Here is a 23,496-nt window from a genome sequence, read left to right on the forward strand (position 1 = left end):
GTTACGCCTGGCTTTGTCAGGTGTAGTCGCTTGTTCTATGTCGTTCTCCTGTCAGGCACGGGGGGGAGAGGGTGGAACATGGCTGAAATGCCTGTCAGTCGGTGGAGGTAGGGGTGTAGTGTCTCTTCCAGTTGGTAGCATTATATGTGGTAGCTAACAATAAAAGAAAAAACGGAAAAAAAAACATAATAATGCATAACGAAATAAAGAGAACAATGGGTTAACAAAGAGTCCTTATCGGGACTTGGTTGCCTCATGTTGCTGTAGCCTCAACTCGGTTCTGTTCCGCTCTGCGTGGAACAAAGGGTTGTACCCGGTCAGGATTCCACTGGTGAGTCGGAATACTTCAATCTGAGGTTTCTTTTCGAGAGCCGCAAGCAAGTGCACGTCAGCGTGGCTTTTCTTTGCTCCTCAGTGAGCTGTAATACAGCTCATTGGGAAGGAGGAAAGGCAGACACACTGTAGCTGAGTGCAAAGCGGTCGAAAACTTGGTAGAAACCCTAGCTGGATTTCTGATTGACAGCCATAGAGGTTTTTCTGCCACCAATTATAAAGGTGCGGATTTCTATTTAAATCAACACTTTTATAAACTGTCACAAATATAACAGCTTCCAGACAGATAAACTACTTCAGTACTATATATGTTGAGTGGTCCTTTAAGGCATTAATAGCATCCGCAAATAACATAGGGGGGGGGCGCTTAACCTAGATGTATGGTCAAACTACCGCTATATAGTGTAATTTACTTACAATACATAATTTGATTTAGCAATAAAAGCTAAAGAATTACTCCAAGCACCTTTACCTCTTCAGTGATTTAAAGTGGTCATGGTGCCTGGAGTCTATATATGTAGCATTTCCAAACACATATAGACTCCAGGCACCATACTCTATTCACAGGATGTCATTCATAGGCTAAGAGCAATTCTACAGCCATCGTGGGACCGTCGCTAGTACCAGGTAAGAGGCAGAGGCGGCTCTCTAATTAGGCGGTTTAGGCGGCCGCCTAAGGCCTCGCGCTGGCGGGGGCCTCGCGGCCGCCTAAACTGCCTGTTGGCAGAGTGTGTCAGGTCCTCGGTCACTGACCGATGACCTGACACCAGGAGGGGGCCCGGCGGCTTGCCCGGTATGCCGCCGGGTGCGAGGCCCCTCCTGGCTGCCCAGCCACCATCGCAGACACTGGTCTGCAGCTCCGCAGTGTCTGCGATGGTGGCGGGTTACCACGGCAATGCTCTGAAATCTCGCGAGACTACTCGGTCTGCAGCTCTGCAGAGCTGCAGACCGGGAGCAGTGGCCACCGGACCACCAGGGAGCCCACTGGACCACCAGGGAAATCAAGGTAGGCTCTCCCTCCCCATCACCCCCCAACACACTCAGCCTCACCCCCCAGTAACCATCACCACACTCAGCCTTACCCCCAGCCTCACCATCCCCCCACCACCACCCTCAGCCTCACCACCCCCCACCACCATCACCCCCACCACCCTCAGCCTCACCACCCCTAGCCCCCACCACCCTCACCATCACCCCCCACCACCACCCCCACCACCCTCAGCATCACCCCCCTCAGTCTCACCCCCAGCCCCCCTCAGCTTCAGCCTCACCACCCCTAGCCCCCACCACCCTCGCCATCACCCCCACCACCCCTAGCCCCCACCACCCTCACCACTACCCCCACCACCCTCAGCCTCACCCCCAGCCCCCCCAGCCTCACCCCCCACCACCCTCAGCCTCACCACCCCTAGCCCCCACCACCCTCACCATCACCCCCCACCACCCCTAGCCCCCACCACCCTCACCACTACCCCCACCACCCTCAGCATCACCCCCCTCAGTCTCACCCCCAGCCCCCCTCAGCCTTACCCCCCACCACCCTCAGCCTCACCTCCCACCACCCTCAGCCTCACCCCCCCACCACCCTCACCATCACCCCCACCACCCCCAGCCTCACCACCACCCTCACCATCACCCCCCACCACCCCTAGCCCCCACCACCCTCACCACCCTAAGCATCACCCCACTCAGCCTCACCCGCACCACCTTCAGCATCACTCCCCTCACCACTACCCCCACCACCCTCAGCATCCCCCCCTCAGTCTCACCCCCAGCCCCCCTCAGCCTCACCCCCCACCACCCTCAGCCTCACCTCCCACCACCCTCAGCCTCACTACCCCTAGCCCCCACCACCCTCACCATCACCCCCACCACCACCCTCACCATCACCCCCACCATCACCCCCACCACCCCTAGCCCCCACCACCCTCAGCATAACCCCACTCAGCCTCACCCCCACCACCTTCAGCATCACCCCCCTCACCATCACCCCCCACCACCCTCAGCCTCACTACCCCTAGCCCCCACCACCCTCAGCCTCACCCCCCACCACCATCACCATCACCCCCACCGCCCTCAGCCTCACCACCCCTAGCCCCAACCACCCTCACCACCACCCTCAGCATCACCCCCCTCAGTCTCACCCCCAGCCCCCCCAGCCTCACCCCCAGCCCCCCCCAGCCTCGCCCCCCACCCCCCCTCAGCATCATCACCCTCAGCTTCACCACCCCTAGCCCCCACCACCCTCACCACCACCCTCAGCATCACCCCCCTCAGTCTCACCCCCAGCCCCCCTCAGTCTCACCCCCAGCCCCCCTCAGCCTCACCACCCCCACCACCCTCAGCATCACCACCCCACCACCCTCAGCATCACCCCCCACCACCACCCTCAGCATCACCCCCCACCACCACCCTCAGCATCACCCCCCACCACCACCCTCAGCATCACCCCCTCACCACCCTCAGCCTCACCCCCCTCTCACATTATCCCCCTCTCACTCTCACATTATCCCCCCTCTCACTCTCACATTATCCCCCCTCTCACTCTCACATTACCCCCCCTCTCACTCTCACATTACCATTACCCTCCCTCTCACCATCAACCCCCCGCTCCCTCTCACCATCAACCCCTCGCTCCCTCTCACCATCAACCCCCCGCTCCCTCTCACCATCAACCCCCTCTCCCTCTCACCATCAACCCCCTCTCCCTCTCACCATCAACCACCTCTCCCTCTCACCATCAACCCCCTCTCCCTCTCACCATCAACCCCCTCTCCCTCTCACCATCACCCCCCCTCTCCCTCTCACCATCACCCCCCTCTCCCTCTCACCATCACCCCCCCTCTCCCTCTCACCATCACCCCCCCTCTCCCTCTCACCATCACCCCCATCACCCCCTCTCCCTCTCACCATCACCCCCTCCCTCTCACCATCACCCCCCCTCTCCCTCTCACCATCACCCCCCCTCCTTCTCACCATCACCCCCCCCTCTCACCATCACCCCCCCTCCCTCTCACCATCACCTCCCCCTCTCCCTCTCACCATCAACCCCCCTCTCACCATCACCCCCTCTCACCATCACCCGCCTCTCCCCCCCCCCCCATACACACAACACACTTCAAGCAGCTACCCCATACACATAGGGTCTCAGACAAAAAGGCAAACATGTTCAGAGACATACTTTCACACACACAAGGATACTCTTTGTCAGACACACTCTCAGGCACATACACAGGTAGACAGTGCATCAATGTGTAAATGTGACACTTTTTTTTGTTAGTGGGGCCTCATGTTTGCGTTTCGCCTAAGGCCTCATAAAGTCTAGAGCCGCCTCTGGTAAGAGGGCAAACTCTTGTAAAACAGTTTACTCCATTACTACTGGGGAACAGTCCCAAGGTACTCCTTCCTTTGTAATCACTACAGTGGTATGTACTGATTATGATGGCTGGAGTAACCCTTTATGGTTTGTGATCTTGAATATGCAGCATCTCAGTGTGAGGTCATTTAGAAAATATTCAGGTATGGCTTACGTATTGACTATATTAGAAAGTTCAAAACACAACGGCCAGCATGACAATGTTGCATAAACATCACACTATGTGATATTCCAAACCTCCTTGGGACTGATTCAATAAACCAGAAGTTGTGGAGAAATAACAGGGGAACAAAACATTTCAGGCCAAAGTAATCAAGCTAGTTGAAACATTATCCACAATGATTAATTAAATGTGTACCTCCTTCCCCCACACACTTTCTATGTAATTGTAAATGTACATGAAATGAGGAGAAAGCAGACCATACCAGTTTATTATCCTATACCATTCCGGTCACGCAGCCTTTTCCTGGCAATGTGCTGTTCTCTTCCAGAAATAATTCCGAAGTATGTTCCGTTCCATCTGAATGATAGAACTGCATATATATTTTATGTATATGGCTCCAGCAACTGAAATGTATAAAACATAAGAAAACTAATGTGAACATTTACCTGGATATTGCCATCAATTACATCATTCTGTGGCTCTCTATATGTAGCACTGAGAAGTGCCAGAGGAATATGTGGTTTGTCAATCCATTGATGCACATGCATATGGTTTTAAGAGCAGTCCTGTAGAATATAGCAGAGTAAACAATTAATAGCACATTTATGTTACAACCATCCCTCTCTAACAGCAGGTTTTATTGCAATTATTGCTAAAGTTAAAGGACCACTCTAGTGCCAGGAAAGCATACTCGTTTTCCTGGCACTAGAGTACCCTGAGGGTGCCCCCACCCTCAGGGACCCCCTCCCGCCTGGCTCTGGAAAGGGGAAAGGGGTTAAATCTTACCTTTTTCCAGCGCTGGGCGGAGAGATCTCCTCCTGCTCTCCTCCTCCGATCCTCCTCTTCTCCTCCCCGTCGGCTGAATGCGCACGCGCGGCAAGAGCTGCGCGCGCATTCAGCCGGTCACATAGGAAAGCATTCATAATGCTTTCCTATGGACGCTGGCGTGCTCTCACTGTGAAAATCACAGTGAGATGCACGCAAGCGCCTCTAGCGGCTGTCAATGAGACAGCCACTAGAGGACATAGGGGGAAGGCTTAACTAATTGATAAACATAGCAGTTTCTCTGAAACTGCTATGTTTATAAAAAAATTAGTTAACCCTAGCTGGACCTGACACCCATACCACTTCATTAAGCTGAAGTGGTCTGGGTGCCTAGAGTGGTCCTTTAAAATGTACAGCAAGCTATTTACATAACCTACTCATTTTCAATGTTGATAACTTAATTATCATTGTAGGATATTTGTGTGCTCCATCAAATTTGCTCCACATTTCCATTATGTCCCTAGGGCAGCACACCTAAATAGTTTATCCCCCTATCTCTCATTAACTGAAAATGCCTCTGCCATAGCTTCAGTCTTTAATATCCTGTACCCAAGACAAAACGATGAGCTATGTCTCTTGCAAGAAGGGGATTTGCTTTCTTAAATGTACAAGACTGGCACGTTTACGTTACTTAAAATTTAATTAAAGGAAGAAACATCTTCCTATTCCATTTGGTGGGTGCCACTGAAGGGTCCTGGTGCTTAATGCAGGAAGACTACGTTTCCCACGCAACCCTTGTAGATGAGATGGTGGAATTGTTGAATTCAGAAAATGTTTCACAAGGATTTCAAATGACAAAACAAACAAACAAACCAAAACTAAAGAAGCTTTATATAGTCTTGTTTGAAACTGTCTCAAAACACACTCCTGAAAGAGGTTGTCTAAGGAGGTTAGCTATGAAAAAATGAAGAAACCTAAAAAAGATACTTGGTATCAAGAAAATATTGGTTCCTGTTCCCATTTAAAAATGAGTGCAAAGTCTGGGATAAGGTTCCTAAAGAAGATGCAGCAAGACTATCAAAAGTAAGAGTTTCATTGTTATATTAGCTCTCCTGGTTGCTAATCTACACTTCCCTAAAGCTGACGTATAACAAAGGTTTTTACAAAGGCATTAATAGTGATCACACAACAGGAATTTGGGTATTAGTTTTAACTATCTTCTTCTAAAGCCAGTTCACCTACCATTCTGCAGCATCACATAAATACATTATTTTCCAGCCACTAAAAACTGGAATGGATTAAAAATGTTTTAAAAAAATTAGACCTTACACCATGCATGTGGAAATAAAGAGAACCAACCGCTTTCCTGAATACAAAATCTCTAATATCTCACACCTGATCTCGGGATTCCAGGCAAGACTGTAATTTACAAAAAAGTAATGATGGTCCAAGAACTCAAATTCAATCCAGTGGGCAGATTTATTGGAGCTAAATCGAAATAATGTTTCAGCCCACAACAGGGCTTTTGACAAAGACCCTGTTGTGGGCCAAAACAACGTTTCGATTTTGCTCCAATAAATCTGCCCACTGGATTGAACTTGAGTGCCTGGACCATCATTACATTTTTGCAAATCAATTTGTGAGGATTGGCCAACCTCAGGCCCAGTAGCACCCTGGGATCCAGAAGAGTGTGGTTTCCATATTGGTAATTATATTAAGACTGTTTTTAATGCCATTGTGTCAATTGGAGATAGAACCTCGATTGATCAATAGGTGCACTATAAACATGTAAAAAGCTTTATTACAACAAAGTTTATTAAAATAAATACATTAAAGTAATAGTCATGTACTCTGGAGAAAATCAGAGCACCACTGCTGGAGAGAAGAGTGGAGGTAAGATAAATACAGGTATTAATAGCGAAGCCCCAACTGCCCTAAGCACAGATGGGGTTTGAATTACCAACTAAGTCTTTATTTTGTCTCCAGCATCCTTGTATTCTTGTTTCCTACACTCTATAAACAAGATGTGCTCTTTCCAGAATACAACTTGTGGCAATATTTTTTTGTTTAGTCTCTCACACATTTTCCCAGCTTCTGTTTTCTGCTTTTCAAAGGCTATTGCATTTGTACAACTATATGGAAAATAGCTTTCAATAAGTATTATTTCTGTATTTTTTCTTCTTTTATTCTTAAAGGACAAATGCATTACCATTCATACAGAAGGGAATATATAGTCATGAATCTGGGGTGAAGAAAGGAAAACTTTATCAACTTCATGATTTTTATGTTGTAAGTACATATTACAAATTGTTTTGCTAAGTAGGTTGATGACATTAAAAGTTATGATAAGTGGGAAAAAAATCTCCCAACAGGTAGCTCACTTTAAGATATTCTAAGTTTTTGGGCATGACTACTCTGTCATGGTTATTGATAAGCTATTAGGAATTCAGAGTGAATTTCAAATTTAAGGCCAAAATAGGTGAAATGGAAACATAGCTGACTTGGAGAATTTGTTTTTACAATTCAACTATATTGACCTTAAATTTGACATTCATGTTACATTTTCGACAGTTCTGTTCATGTCAATTATTTATTGTCCTTATTATTTACATTATTAGAGCAGTGTGCCTCCTTACCTTTGGGGAGTGTCATAGCATCTAACTATAAGTCACTCTAACTCATTCAAACATTTAAAGGGACACTATAGTCACCAGAACAACTACAGCTTATTGAATTTGTTCTGGTGAGTAGAATCATTACCTTCAGGGTTTTTTTTTCAGTAAACACTGACTTTTCAGAGAAAATGCAGTGTTTACATTACAACCTAGTGATACCTCCACTGGCTACTCCTCAGATGACTACTAAAGGTGCTTCCTGGGGCAATTCTGCACACTATGCAGCATTACCATTCAGTGTCTCCACCCTCTGCATGCAGACACGGAACTTTCCTCATAAAGATGCATTGATTCAATTCATCTCTATGAGGAGATGCTGATTGGCCAGGGCTGTGTCTGACTTGTGCTGGCTCTGCCCCTGATCTTCCTCCTTGACAGTCTCGGCCAATCCCATGGGAAAACATTGTGACTGGCTCACCTAATCACTTCTGATCATGTCAGCAAAGCAGGCAGATCAGGGGCAGAGGCAGCAGCAGCAGACTTGAAAACAAGTACGATTTTACTATATTTAGGAAGGCAAGAAGGGGCGGGGGGCTAGATTATGGTTTTAACACTATATGGTCAGGAATACATGTTTGTGTTCCTGATCCTATAGTGTTTCTTTAAAAATCCGCTATTTAATGATAGTATACTTTTAATGATGGTATAATTTACTGCTTAAAAACACTTTTTATTATTAAAATCTTTCATTTTGTTCACATTATTGTTAATTAATTTAACATTAAACTTTAAATTAATGTTTTAAACATACCTAGATAAGTACCGAATGGCAGAAGTTATTGATCCTTGGTTTAGGGATAATGTTATTCTATGTTTTTACCAAGTGTTTAATAAAAATGGTTAAAAACAAAGAACTCTAACTGGTTTGTTGCTAAGTTTCATAAACTGCTAGGACTTAAGCACAAGGTAAAACTGGTAAGACGTACAGTAACGGAGGTGTGGAAATGTCATGGCAAACCTCTGTTTGTCGATGTCTCTTCCTACTTATCCATAAATGGTGTGCTGCTTATGTTCTCCAGAACCTCAATGAAAACACAGGCAGAAATATGCACATGCTGCCCAGACAGTTATTCAACACAATCATGCTAGATTACTCAAGTAATAGAGGGGAGTGCAGGAAAGTTGTATTCTCCAACACTCGCTTGTGACAGTCATCTGGGGGGGACACCCCTTCAGCCTGTAGCTATACGGTGCACTGTGATGACAATATTTCTTTTTAGACCGGCTTTGAGACGCATGTCTGATGTAAAAATCTAAAATATAAAAAAACAAAACAAAAAAAAACACTAATACCCTCCAACCTACTGCACTACCTGTAAAGAGATGGGGCTAAGGAATCCCACAACTAGAGCTTCAGCCCCCAAGGTTCCCTTAAAACCAACTGTGTCTGTTAATATTACAAACTATTTACTTTATAAAACAAAAATGATTGACTTTGCTATTTATTTTCCTCAAAATGTACAAATTTCTACAAACTGTAGCATCTTGTATATATGTAAAATACTATGGTATATTATTTGTGATATAGATATATTCTAAATGTTATGTGGTGTAAAACACTGTAGTTAACTAGGTAAGCTTTTTTTTTCTAACTATGAACTTGATTTTTTTTTGTCAGAAGAAGTAGACATGGGCATTAGAGCGAGCCTGTTTCTGCCAAATATAAGAAAACATCAAGATATCTGAGATACTCCTGTGAATTGAAATAATGTTTTATGCATAATTTGTACATAGAATAATTCATCCTTTACCATTTGCTTTCAGAACACAGTGGGCGGAATTATTTCAGTAGCATGAAATTGGTACAGATTGATAATGTTGATTTGTTTAAATTTTAAATACATTTTTTCTAAATGATATTAGCCTAATAAGTGAAATCCTTCCATCATTGAACAGACTTGATTTGTATCAAGACATGGTCTTAGTGTAATAAAACCTCCTCTGAGGTATTTAATATGTTCAGAAACTATAGTAGTTAGTGATTTAAAGGAACACTCCGGACCCCTAAAGCAGTTTAGCTTGCTGAAAAGCTTTGTGTGTGAAGAGTGTGTCCTCTCTTTCACTTTGGAAATAGTGCAGACTTCAAAAGAAGTTGACACTTATATCAAAAATACTGGTTACACCCCCTGGCTTTCCAAGCAGACAACAAGTCTTGTTACTTCCTGGTTTGGTTAGCTTATTTGCACTGAACTCAAGCGGCAGCAATTGCCTAGCACACCTGCCTTGCAACGACTTCTCATTGAGCTGCTTTGGGAAGTCTGTGATTGAACAGTCAAAGTCTGGGCGGGGTTAGAAGAGGAGGGCTTGCAAAGGCAGCAGACAAGAGATCTGCAGTTTGTGCAAGCTGTTTTTAAATATAACTCAATTGAAACAATGCATAATTAAATGCATGTAGTTTTAATTTGGGGTATATCTACTAAACAGTAATTTTTATTTATTTTGATTTTGGGCAGAGGAGTGTCCCTTTAAAATCTTTTCTTGTGGCCTGATATAAATGTCAGATGTCAGATTGGTCAATAACTAAAACAGTGACAGTGTAATGGTGGACTAGACAAGACTTGGTGGGTTTTATGTTTGATCCTATTGTGACGGAACCACAATTATCCACAGGATAAGGGTGGCACAGCCTCAATTTTGAATGGCAAAGAATCAGTTTGAGGAGAGTCTCTGGAGGCAGTTTAAGCATGTGTATCTCCCATGTTGAAATTAGTGTAGGATCCACCAATATTGGGGTACTGTTAAGTAGCGGTGGGCTTAACACAATATGGCCATATGGTGGAAGTGAATCTCTCTATATTTGTTTGCTAAGATAGGTAGTTTTAAGTAGCCTTGTAAAATATAAAACTGTATTTGTGTGTGAGTGTGTGCACTGTTCCTCATTCTGTATTTTGTATAACTTTTTGGTCTTTATGGCAGCACCATGGCTGAGACATGCATGTTCTGGGTGTGCCCCAAATTCCTTTTTGTTTGGAACCACAATTATCCATCCACAGGGACATGATGGCACAGCACCATCTATTGTTTAAACAATGTAATGGAACCACAATCATCCACTGGAACATTGTGGGTCATAGTGCCATCTGTTCAACGTTCACAATCACCAATGTTTGAATATATTTTGCATATACTGTAGTGACAAAACAGAGTGTTTTGAATTCTTATGGTATATGTTCTCCAGACTTCACTTTTATGATTACATTGTTGCCCATGTGTTTACTTTATTGCACATTTGCATATTTTTGCACATGTTATTGCTTTATTTTGAGTGTGTAAACTAAAGATTAACCATTAGGAACAGTGCTACTAAAATCCCTGAAAGGCCCGAATAAGACACAGAGCTTTAGCGCCTGCTTTCTGGCTGCACTTGTATTCCTGGTAACAGCAACCTCTAAGCAAAGAGCTAGACCTGTAGCCAGAAGTGCCTTTGTAAAGGCAGCACTGGCAGGTGCATAAATACCTGACTGGAAGAAGGACAGTACAGAGTAGTTGATGCCTGCCTGAAAAAAGAAGGGGCACAGTGATCGATCTGGAAGAAGGAGGACATGCAGTGGGCAGGAAGATGGGCAGATACCTGCTTGGAAAAAGGAGGACAGGAAGAGGGGCAGGACTGAAAGAAGGAAGTCAGACAGGTGGGTTGATACCTGCCTGGAAGATGGAGGTCAGGTAGAGAGGTTAATACCGACCTGAAATAAGAAGAGGCAGCGCGATCGATACCTTCGTGGATGGAGGAGGACAGGGGGAGGGTCAGGTATGTGACTGGAAGGAGGAGGAAAGGCAGAGGGATCTGTGCATGCCTGGAAGGAGAAGGACAGGCAGAGGGATCTGTGCACACCTGGAAGGAGAAGGACAGGCCGAGGGATCGGTACCTGCCTGGAAGGAGGAGGACAGGCAGAGAGATTGGTATCTGCTTGGAAAGAAGAGGACAGGCAGAGGGGTTGAATCCTGCCTGGGAGGAGGAAACAGGCAAAGGGATTGTACCTGCCTGGAAGGAGGAGGACAGGCAGAGGGATCGGTACCTGCCTGGAAGGAGGAGGACAGACAAAGGGTCGGTGCCTGCCTGGAAGGAGGAGGACAGACAAAGGGTCGGTGCCTGCCTGGAAGGAGGAGGACAGGCAGAGAGATCGGTATCCGCTTGGAAAGAAGAGGACAGGCAGAGGGGTCGAATCCTGCCTGGAAGGAGGAAACAGGCAAAGGGATTGTACCTGCCTGGAAGGAGGAGGACAGGCAAAGGGATCGGTGCCTGCCTGGAAGGAGGAGGACAGGCAAGGGGATAGGTATCTGCCTGGAATGAGGAGGACAGGCAGAGGGATCGGTATCTGCTTGGAAAGAGGAGGACAGGCAGAGGGGTTGATACCTGCCTGAAACAAGATGAAAAGCCCTGAAAGAAGGACAGGCCGAGGGGCAATTATTAGTCGCATCTCACCTCGCATGCGCATTAGGTGCTCCCTCGTGATGATGTTGGAGGACGCTGAAAAGGCACTTGAATAAAGTAAGTAAAGAAAGGATTTTTTTTTAACACTTTCATCGTGGCAGTGGTAAAGTTTGGGGGCACTATAGTGTCAGATATACGGTTTTGTTTTCTTAACACTATAGTGTTCCTTAAATGCCCCATTGCATTATAATCAGTTATACCTTTACTTATAGTTATATTTAATGCATTTTCAGCTGTGCTGAAGCAAATTTGAGGTGAGAACCCACATGTAAACATGACAGTACTAATAATAAGCAGAGAGTCCATAGAAGACTGATGTGGAAATAAGAGCTAAGGTGAGGAAGAGGACTAGGAGAAAAGGGGGCTGATATGGATGATAGGAAAGCGTTACTTCTTAAGAGAGAGGAGTACTGACATCAAAAGGATAGAGAGTGAATACTGAAATAGAAGCTTTTGCAACTGCCTGGCTGAAAGTTTTAAGGGGATCTTTTATTGCATTGAGTGTGTATGGTTATACGTATTGCATGTGTGTGTGTGAGCCTGTATATAGATAGTGTATGTATTAGGTGAGAACAATATATAATGTATATGGGTGCATTAGTTGAGAAAATGGGAAATTACAGTGAAACAAAGAAATAGGAAAAAAATCAGATGAATTTCATCCACGCCTAGTCCCACTATAAGGACCGATTCCAAGAGGGTTACATTTTATGCAGTGTATGCATATTAAAATATCTTTGTTACCTAGGATTTCCAAGTCTTTGATCTACCTCTTCTGAAGTGTGTTTCAAGCAGGTTGTGTCAAAGAGAGCTTCTGCTTGTTCATGTTCAGAGCTTTCCCAATATAAATTAATGCTTGAATGGAAACTGAATGCACTGTTTGTGCTTGAGCTGGTACCATTCATCCAGTGAGCATATTAAATTATTCTAATTACAGCTTCTCTGACAAAAAGAACACTATGTCAGAGAAGCACAGGATGGATTAAAGGTAGGATCATTTTTGTCTTCTCCTTACACATTCACAAGCATTCATAAAGTGTACACTGATAATCCACAACATTAAAACCACCTGCCTAATATCCCCCTCAGCTCTGATGCATCAATTGCACGTATTCCACAAGGATTGGGGATCCACGGATTGGATTTTTTTTTTATTTGGAGTCCAAGGCAACACCTTGTTGTTTCTTGTTAAACTATTCAACAATCTCTAGGTAAGTGGTACATGTAAAATAATGACAGGAATGCCACTTGAATGCCAGGACTCAAAGTTTCCAAGCAGAGCACTACCCGGTTCATAACACTGCCTCTGCAGGCCGGCCTTCATCCCATTGTGTAATCTGCTGCCACCTCTTCCCCAGGTAAACAATAAACATGCACCCAGCCATCCACCTGATCGAAAAAAATGGGATTCTTCAGAGCAGGCAACCTTCTTCCATTGCTCCATGGTCCAATTTTGATGCTCCCATACCCATTGAGAACACGCTTTCGGTGGTGGACAAGGGTCATCATGGGCACTCTGCGATACACTATGTGTTGTGACGCCTTTCTATCGTGGCCAGCATTACGTTTTTTTAGCAATCTGAGCTACAGTAGCACTTCTGTGTAATCTGACAAACTAGGCTAGCCTTCACTCCCCATGTGCATCAATGAGCCAAGGACACCTGTGACCCTGATGCCAGTTCACTGGTTGTTCTTCTTTTCACCACTTTTGGTAGGTACTAACCACTGTGTACCGAGAACCCTCCACAGAACTTGTTGCTTTGGAGTTGCTCTCACTCAGTCGTCTAGCCATCACTTTTTGGTCCTTATCAAAGTCACTCAGATCTTTTCACTTGCTTATTTTTGTGCTTCCAATACATTAAATTCAAGAACTGACTGTTCAGTTGCTGTCTTATATACGCCACCCCTTGACAGGTGCCATTGTACGATATAATAATTGGTATTCACTTAACCTGTCAGCGGTTTTAATTTTGTGGCTGGTCATGGTATGTGCCATGGTACAATCATCACATGTTAAAGAGCATAACATTGCATCTATACATTTTCCTACTAAAATTGTTACCATATGGGTTGATTTAGAAAAACAAAACATAAAAACTTTTCACGTCCCTTCAGCTGTCAATGCTCAGCATGTCAATGAATTACTGACTGACATATGATTAGGAAAATACTCCTCTTGGCCACCCAACCGTGGAAGGAAAGCAGTGGGGGCCCGAGCAGTGGTGAGCTGAGTTGAAAACACCCTGGTTTCTCACCATTTGGGAAGCAAAACTGTGTCAGTTGCTGCTTACATCTAGCCCCACCACTTCTTACTCCAGAATACATGATGCCTTCCTTGTGGATGATGGAGTAGCAACTGCCTGCTCTGGGTGTAGCCTGGGGACTGTAACACAGGAAAGGCTCTCCCTTGTGGTGTCTGAGTGAGTCGGCATGTCTGTCAGAAGAAGTAGAAGAGGACTGAGGTTTGACACCTACTTGGGAAGGGTGGGATGGGCTGTTTGCTACCATAATACTTTAATTTATCAAATTAATCTAATTTGTCTGCAAAATGTAAAAAAGGTGATGTGTCTGTGAAATGTATGGAGTGTGCCAGAACTGCTTAGAGTGTACTTTAGGAGCCAGGATAGAGCTTCTAAAGCACCCTGCAGTGTGTGGATAACAAGGAGAATGAGAATCTCCCCCAAACAGGATGTATTTGAAGAGGAGATATAAATTACTTGGTGGAGGAATGTGACTACCTATTTGAGGGAGGGATTGTGTTAATTGGCAGGAGAATGTGCCAATCTGAGGTAGATGGTTAGTTGGCAGGCAGATGTTCAAATCTAATTTAGGAACAGAGAGGGTTCATAGGCAGGGAAATGTGGCAAAAAAAAAAATTTGGGCAGGGAGATAATTGTAAGGGAAATGTGGCAGCCTAAATTGGGGAAATGTGAGGGTGAATTATCGAGTTGGTTATTTGGCAGTGGCAAGTGGGGATATTTTTTAATTAAAGGTTACTTGCCTGGAGCGTCAGGGGACAAAAAAAGAAATAAAAATCTTGTACCAGAGCCCTTTATTTATTAGTTCTTCTTTTATTAGTTCTTCTGCTGTCAAATGGCTAAAACATGTGGAGAGCTGTAAGAGATGGATGCAAAATGTTATCTTGACCACTAGCATGATTTTAATGGAGAAAGTAAAAAGGTCAGTTTTTCATAACCTGTGAAATGTGCACAACATAGGTAAACCAGTCTGAAAAATTATAATGTGTTTGATAACGAAACTAAACTAAATATCTGTGTGAATGTTGTTATGCAAATTAACAGGTGTATTGAACGATGCCTACATTGCAAATTCAATACGTATTTACATTCAATGTGTGAGCACTGCAAGAAACTTTGGTGGAAATAGTAGATGGTGCCTTGATTCTTAAGTGATGGATTAGTCAAATCTCAAATCATATCATAAAAGAGAACAAAAACATACAACATGAAATATCGTTGACTTTTTTTAATAAACAACACATTTAAACATTAACTTAAACCATGAAACCTTATTAAGAACAATGCTCTCTTATCCATGTCTACTACAATGAGAGTAGACTGGTGGTGGTGTCAGTGTATTGTAATTTGCTGTTTTTGTAACTAATACGTATTACCTTTAGGACATAAACAGGAATACTGAAATTTGCGTTGGTCTGTTCTTCCTCCTCAACCTTGTAATGAGGCGCTCTATCCTATATGTGAAATTCACATTTATATGAGTAGGCCATACCATTTTGAATAAAGTTTCTAATTGGTTATTTATTGCTTTTGTAAGTCCTTATGTGCCAGTACAATTTTTTACTCTTAAAGTTTTTTTAATTCCTCTAACTATTCATTCGCCATTGCTAACTACTTGAAAAAAGAATCTCTCTTCACTGTAGGATAACAGTTATTCGATAAGCCACTAATTAGCGAAACACAACCGGAAAACTTTTTGATATGTTTCCTAATAAGCACTTATAGATCGCTATCAAACCTGGACTGTTTTGAAAATAGTCTTTTTCATTGAAGAGAAAAAAATATATTAAACATGAATATAAAAATAAATAAAGTTGTTGATGTATTATGATAAAAGCTATGAGGAAAATGATGAGGCTTATTACATTCTGGACACATTTCACTACCAGTACAGTGTTTACTTTCTCCATTTATATTTCATATCTGCAGGGCACCAACATTGTTAGAAATGCTAAACTCAGAGTAATTCCTTTATCTCCACATGCAGTCATACATAATAAAATAGCAAGCGGTGTCTGATCTTTGAAAAAGGATGCTGTTTGGATGTTGGATGCAGAGGATTATGGTTTATTACTACATCAATAATAGTAATTTATATGAATCCAGAGTGTTGTCATGCCTTTATGCTCCGTCCATTAAATAAAATAACATAAATAATGCTGTATGTCCATGAGATGACAAATTAATTTTGGGTGATAATGTCTTGATTGACCATAAATAGATTGGGCACGTCATGATGATTTTTCTTTCTATTAAGCTAGGGCCATTTTGTGAAGACATGTTGTTGGAGGTTTCAATGATCTATTCATTTGCAGATAGAAATCGTAGAACATAGTTTAAGGGTTAGTCTTCGGTTTCATATTTTAGTTGAATCATGCATAATTATTAGTTTTGATATATGCTTGTTTAACGGGTGAAAGAAAGAAAAAGTAAATCTACAGGGAAAGAATAAAATCAAAGCAGAACAATGTAGTTTTGTTTTACTACACAGGTTCTTAGAATATATTGAGTTATCATGATCTGTGAGGTGGCTAATATTAAAATGTTTTGGATTGCTGGAACAAAGGTAGTAAGTACACCTATTTTGCCACAGCTGGTGAACTTTACTTTTGTATTTAACCGTGAATATATGATAACTATATCTACTAAATCGTCATGCATAACAAATAGTTTCTCTAATATATATCCATCTCAGACACTTAGTAAGAATTATGTTGAAAGTAGCCCTGTCTGTGCCAGTCCATATTGAGCCATATAAGTTACTGGGAATTGGGCACAGTTTAATGCCAGCCTTTGAGGAATCTTAGAGAAAGATTTGTTTTTCTGTCTCACACAACAACTTGATATGTTGCACTGATCCAACTTAGATACCCTCTTATATAGTATGAAAGTATGCCTAAACATATTCTGTGTGCATCGTTGCAGCCACCTGTACTATCACCCAATATGGGGAGACAACAAGTGGTTATTCTCAAGAAAAATGAGAGGTACACTTCTTATTCCAGTGCAGCCATATGACATCAGTTGTATGCTCAGTTGGTTAGAACCCCCCCTCCTCTATTATTATTATTATTATGATATTTATAGAGCGCCGTCAAATTCTGCAGCGCTTTACAATGGGTGGATGAACAGACATGTAGTTGTATCCAGACAAGTTGGACACACAGGAACAGAGGGGTTGAGGGCCCTGCTCAATGAGCTTACATGCTAGAGGGAGTGGGGTAAAATGACCCAAAAAGGTAAGGATAGTATTAGACTAGTGACAGTTGCAGAAGAGGAATCGGTTGGGAGCTATTAACAGTTTAATTGATACGCTTTTATGAAGAAGTGGGTTTTTAACGATTTTTTGAACGAGTGGAGACTGGGTGAGCATCTAACAGAGGAGGGAAGCGAGTTCCACAGGAACGGTGCAGACCTTGAGAAATCTTTAAGGCGAGCATCAGAGGTGGGAGTACGGACAGAAGATAGTCTTCAGAAGATCGTAAGAGCCTAGACGGGACATACTTGTGTATAAGGGAGGATAGATAGGTGGGAGCAGCATTATGTAGAGATTTGAAAGCAAGAACCAGAATTTTAAATTGAGCTCTATATTTTATAGGAATCCAATGTAGGGACTGACAGAAGGGTGAGGCATGGGAGGTGCGGGCGGACAGGAAGATGAGCCTAGCCGCCACATTCATTATGGACTGTAACGGCGCAAGTTGGGAGCACGTAAGGCCACTGAGAAACGGATTACAGTAGTCAAGGCGAGAAAGGACAGTGGAATGGACCAACACCTTAGTCGCATCTGGTGTTAAGTAAGGGCGGATGCGCGCAATGTTTTTGAGATGGAAATTACAGGATTTGGCGATAGATTGAACATGAGGCTTGAAGGAGAGGTCGGAGTCAAAGAGAACACCTAGGCAGCGAGCCTGCATGGTGGAGCTGATGGTAGCACCGTTGACTTGGAGGGAGACAGACACAGGAGTAACAACACTGGAGGGAGGAAAGACCAGAATTTCAGTTTTGGTCTCCAGTGTTCACTCCCCTCTCCATGTCTCTGGCTCCCTTGTCTCACTTGACCTATGAAAATTGCCCATCCACCCTTTCCCCATGTTACTGACCCTCTTCACTCGGAGTTCCCCTCAGGGCTGGTGCAGGGCATTTTGGCTAAACAGGAAAATATGCACTTTGCATGCTCCCCCACGTTTCCTCAAAAAAATGATGTGTGTGTCCCGTAATCTCCCCTCTTGAATCTGTCTTTTTGTGTATGTTCCAGCCCCCTCTGGATGTCTCTCCCGTCCCCCAAGCCATTCTTTGTTTCCTTTTTCCATCTATTTGTCATCTCACCTCCACCTCCCACTTTGAGGTCTCTCCCCCAGTTCCAGCTTATCTCCATTTTGTGGCATGGCCAAGCCATAGACTACGGTAAAGGAGCTTGTGTCACTCTCCCTGGTCTGACAGGAAGCAGTTCTCCCGGCGTGCACTTCCTGTTAAACCGGGTAAAGGGAAACAAGCTCATCGAACGCAGTCTGAGGCTCGGCCATGCTACAAGGAATAACTGGCTGACAGGGAGCGCTGTGCTGTGTGCTCCCCTCCTGCCAGTCAACTGTATCTTTCACCACCAGGGCCAGTGCGCTCTAAGGCGGCAACCTGTACTGCCTTATGATAACGCTGGCCCTGACCCCCATGTCCCATGGGGTATACTCTCTTTCCCATATTACTTACCCCTTGGACGTGTTGATACTTTCACAGATACTTTACATTTATGTCAATCAATCCCAGTGGATATGATGGAACATGTGTTTTCCTTCAATGTATATACTTGCATTCACCATTGCTGAAACACTCACTTGATAAAAGCCATGAAACAAAGCAAAAATATACATGGTTGTGATCTTTCTTCTTGATGAAACGTGCTTTCTATTTTCAGTTTGATAGCTGAATACACACAATGACTTCTGTTACTCCCCTGTTTACAATCCTGAACAGTTACTCGATTATACTGTCACATACCATTACTGTAGCATGGAAGAGATATATGGGTGTTAAGATGCAAACAATTTGGGAACTTGAAGTAAGACACAGTAGGAGAAGATTGATGGCTTTCCATGTAGAAGTTGCATTAGCTATTGACCAAGCATGAAGGTTATTTATTTATACATGACCTTTCTTTTTAGCTGCCTTTAATAAATAAAAGTAAATATAAACCACTTACAGACATATTGCTTTGGGGATCATGGGATGTAAGGGTAAGGGAAACAAGTGAGTCTAAGCAAGGGCCAATTGAGATTGAATCAGGGGTCAAGGCATGACATGAGGAACTCGACAGAGGTGGGACTTTAGGGAGGGATCCTCAAATAGTGTTTTGGGTTTAATCTTGGATATTTTGAAACCTGTCAGATCTAAATATATATCTATATAGCTCTACAATCTATCTATCAAAGATAATAGATATGGTGCAAATCAGACACAAATAAAGTATTGGGCTAGCATTTTGCAAATATAATTCATCATAAAGGTAAATATACTGATTATGATATTTGCAAATATATTGTACGATCAGTTGCCAGGAGGGCTGTCATTAGCATATATGTAATCAATAGAAAAGTTTAATAAAGAAGTTATAAATGTTACATTCCTGTCAACGCAGCCAGACAAGCTAAAAAGGCAGGCATTGCAGGAAACATGCCAAACGTTTTGAAGAATCTTTTTCTCAAGGGATGCTTTAGTGTGTTATTACCTGACGGTCTTTATAGGGGCTAATTCAATGTTTCAGACACTGCGTTATGTCTAGACTTATTATGATAAATGTCATGGTCTCTGGAGGAAAATATCTTATTTACCATCATATAAAGTACAGCTTTGCTTATTTTAGAAAACCATTCAATTTTTCTAGACAACCACAGTCCATCCAGAGTTATGTAAATATCGAAAATAGGACTTGTTTCCCGCTGTTTGTTTCTAATTAATTTTATTTCAGACCAAAAAAAATGTAATGCATTGTATAGACAATGCATATAAACAGTATCTGCAAAAACAACTCACTCAAAATAATTAAAGATACAAATTAAACTCACGTTCGAATTTGCTGCAACTGCAATAAATTCCAAAGCCAAATTGCAGGTTTGCAATTCCAGCCAGTCAGGCCGCTCTATTACTTATTTTATGGGACTGTTCAAAGTGTGAGCTTTATGGGCAAAGCAGATGGCTTTGGAAGATGTAGCTCAGATATCATCTTATTAGTTATGAAAAATGTACTACAACCCATAGAAACATTCCAACTGATCAACTGCATTATCGAAGAAACACTGCAGATGGGAAGGGACAGAATACGAGCTTGGACCTCACCAGCAGTAAGGAAATATATCATTATGGAGAAGATGGGAGGGACAAAGTAGGCAGGGTTACTATGCAGAATGCTGAAACTCGAGTATTTATTTAAAGGGACACTATAGTCACCAGAACAACTGCCGCTTATTGAATTTGTTCTGGTGTGTAGAAGCATTACCTTCAAGCTTTTTGCTGTAAACACTGTCTTTTCAGTGAAAATGCAGTGTTTATACTACAGCCTAGTGATAACGTCACTGGCCACTCCTCAGATGGCTGTTAGAGATCCTTCCTGGGACATGGCTGCCTAGAAGGCATCCAAACATTCAGTGTATCCACCCTCTGCATGCAGACACTGAACTTTCCTCATAGAGATTCATTGATTCAATTCATCTCTATGAGGAGATGCTGATTGGCCAGGGCTGTGTTTGAATCATGCTGGCTCTGCCCCTGATTTGCCTCTTTGTCAGTCTCAGCCAATCCTATGGAGAAGCACTGTGATTGTCTCAGGCTACCACTTCTGATGATGTCTGCAGACTGCTTGTTTTTCTGAGTCTAACAGCATGAAGAGTTAAAGCTTCTGGCTTGAATACAGTAAGATTTTGCTATATTTATGGAGGCATGAGGGGCCCAACGGGGCTAGATGGTGGTGTTTACACTATAGGGTCAGGAATACATGTTTGTGATCCTTTAATAATGCAGTTACTTATTTGGTCCCTTTTTTTTTCATTCATTTATTCATTCATTTATAAAAAAAAATAATATATAAAATACAGGCAATTTTGTGGGCAAAGAGTTAAAATGTATTCATATTGTGTGAGTGCCTGGAGTGCCCACTTTGCTTTCCATTGACTAAGAAGTATAGACAGAGGTCTTCACCCTTATCTCTAGCTTCTGTTGGACTTCAGTTTCTATATTTCTCAGCAAATGTGAGGATAGCAGATACTTTTAAGAGCTGTAGTAAAAAATAGCTTGATGGCACAGGTTGGCCATATCATTTCTAGCCACAAAGATGATCAAACCCAATTAGCTGCAGTCAGTACTGTTTGGAGAAGAGAGAGCTGTCTGAGGATTATCGTTTTTAATTTATTTTCCAAGATATAGGAGAAGCAGCATTTTGTTTGAGCACTGCAGTTTTACCTTGTACTGGCAGACTAGTCATGTGAAAAAGAAAGTACACCCTCTTTTGAATTCTATGGTTATCATGTCAGGATATAATAGCAATAATATGTTCCTTAGCCAGTCTTAAAATTATGTAAATACAATAACACATGACATATTACACCGTGTCATGATTTACTTAACAAAAATAAAGCCAAAATGGAGAAGTCATGTGTGGAAAAACAAAGTATACCCTTATTGCTTCCATAGGAATCAAGTGGTTAAGTCTCAGACAGGTGCTGTAATCAAATTCCCTTGATTAGTTGATCATCACCACCTCTATGTGACCACCTCTATAAAAGCCAAAGATTTAGCAGTTTGCTGGTCTGGAGCATTCAGGTGTGTGTTAATGCAATGCTAAGGAGGAAAGACATCAGCAATGATCTTGGATAAGAAATTGCTGCTGCCCGTCAAACTGGCAAGGTTAGAAGGCCATTTCTAAACTATTTGAAGTCCGTCATTTTACAGTGAGAACGATTATTCAAAAGTGGAAAACATTCAGGACATTTTCCAGTCTTCCCAAGAGTGGATGTCACAGCAAATTTACCCCAAGTTTAGAGAAATTGCAAAACACAGTTACATCTCATACTCTACGGGCCTAAGTTAGCATTTTAAATGTTAAAGTTCATGACAGAACAATTAGAAAAAAAACTTAACAAGTAGGGTTTGTTTGGAATGGTTGCCATGAGAAAGCCTCTTCTCTCTAAAAAGAACATGGCAGCATGGCTTAGGTTTGCAAAGTTGGATCTAAACAAACCACATTACTCCTGGAACAATGTCCTTTGGACAGACGAGACCAAAGTGGAGATGTTTGGCCATAATGCACAGCACCACGTTTGGCAAAAAACAAACTCCATATCAGCATAAATACCTCATACCAGCTGTCAAGGACAGTGGTGATGGGGTGATAACTTGCTCTTGTTTTGCAGTCACATGACTAGAGAACCTTGCAGTCATTGAGTCAACCATTAACTCATATGTATACCAATGCATTCTAGAGTCAAATGTGAGGCTACCTGTCCAACAGCTAAGGTTTGGCCACAACTGGGGCATGCAACAGGACAATGATCCCAAGCACAACAAAAAAAAAGTAAAAAAATCAAGTTGTTGCAATGGCCCAGTCAAAGTCCAGACCAGGCTGTGGCGGGACCTTAAGAGAGCTGTGCATAAACACCTCGATGAACTGAAGCAACGTTGTAAAGAAGAATGGGCCAATATTCCTCCACAATGATGTAAGAGACTGATAAAGTAATTCAGAAAACAATTACCTCAAGTCATTGCTACTAAAGGTGGTTCTACATGCTATTGAATCTTAAGGTGTACTACGTTTTTCACACATGACTTCACACATGGCTCCATTTTGGCTTTATTTTTATTTTTTTAAATAAATCATAACACCGTGTAATATGTCATGTGTTGTTCATCTGAGGTTGTATTTACCTACTTTTAAGACCTGCTAGGGAACAGGTGATTGTTATTATGTCCTGATATGTAAAACCATAGAAGAGAGTGTACATTCTTTTTCCCATTACTGTTTACTACCCGGACTACATGTTCATTGGATACATTTCAAACCATTTAATTTGCTTTACATTAATCCTGCAATTACCTTTTGTTTGTGCACAAAAAGAGATTTCCACAAGAGAAATCTCAGTGTCAAAGGTACTAGTCATGTGGCGCATGCAGTACATAGATTTGATGTATAAGCACTTTTAGAGTTGCAAAGTGTGACATCATATACCCCTGCATAAGTATGACCTGTGACATACCTGAATGTTCACAGAGATCTCTACATGCCAAAGAGATTATGTTTCCATTGCCACCATTGAACGCTGAAGTGTTTTTTGAATGTCACAAGCACTGATTTATTTGAGACTTTAGATATTTGTAAAAACCTCATCATTTGACAGCCTTGTCACTGGGAAATATACCACTTGGCTAGGTCAGACCCAGAGAACATTATGATTGAAATAAACCAGCCCATGCTCAAAGCTGCACACTATTCCTGAATACTGCCTCACTCC

General features: G+C 42.7%; 1 protein-coding gene across 1 annotated transcript in view; it reads left to right on the forward strand.

Annotated features, from left to right (window-relative positions):
- CAPS2 (calcyphosine 2) overlaps positions 1-23,496 on the forward strand; it is an 89,660-nt gene that overhangs the window by 48,976 nt on the left and 17,188 nt on the right. Inside the window, exon 13 of the mRNA XM_063446994.1 lies at positions 6,833-6,926. Within this exon, the coding sequence (XP_063303064.1) occupies positions 6,833-6,926 (94 nt within the window). The remainder of the gene's footprint in view (positions 1-6,832; positions 6,927-23,496) is intronic.

The sequence above is a fragment of the Pelobates fuscus genome, chromosome 3, assembly GCF_036172605.1.
Source record: "Pelobates fuscus isolate aPelFus1 chromosome 3, aPelFus1.pri, whole genome shotgun sequence".
Lineage (NCBI taxonomy): Eukaryota > Metazoa > Chordata > Amphibia > Anura > Pelobatidae > Pelobates > Pelobates fuscus.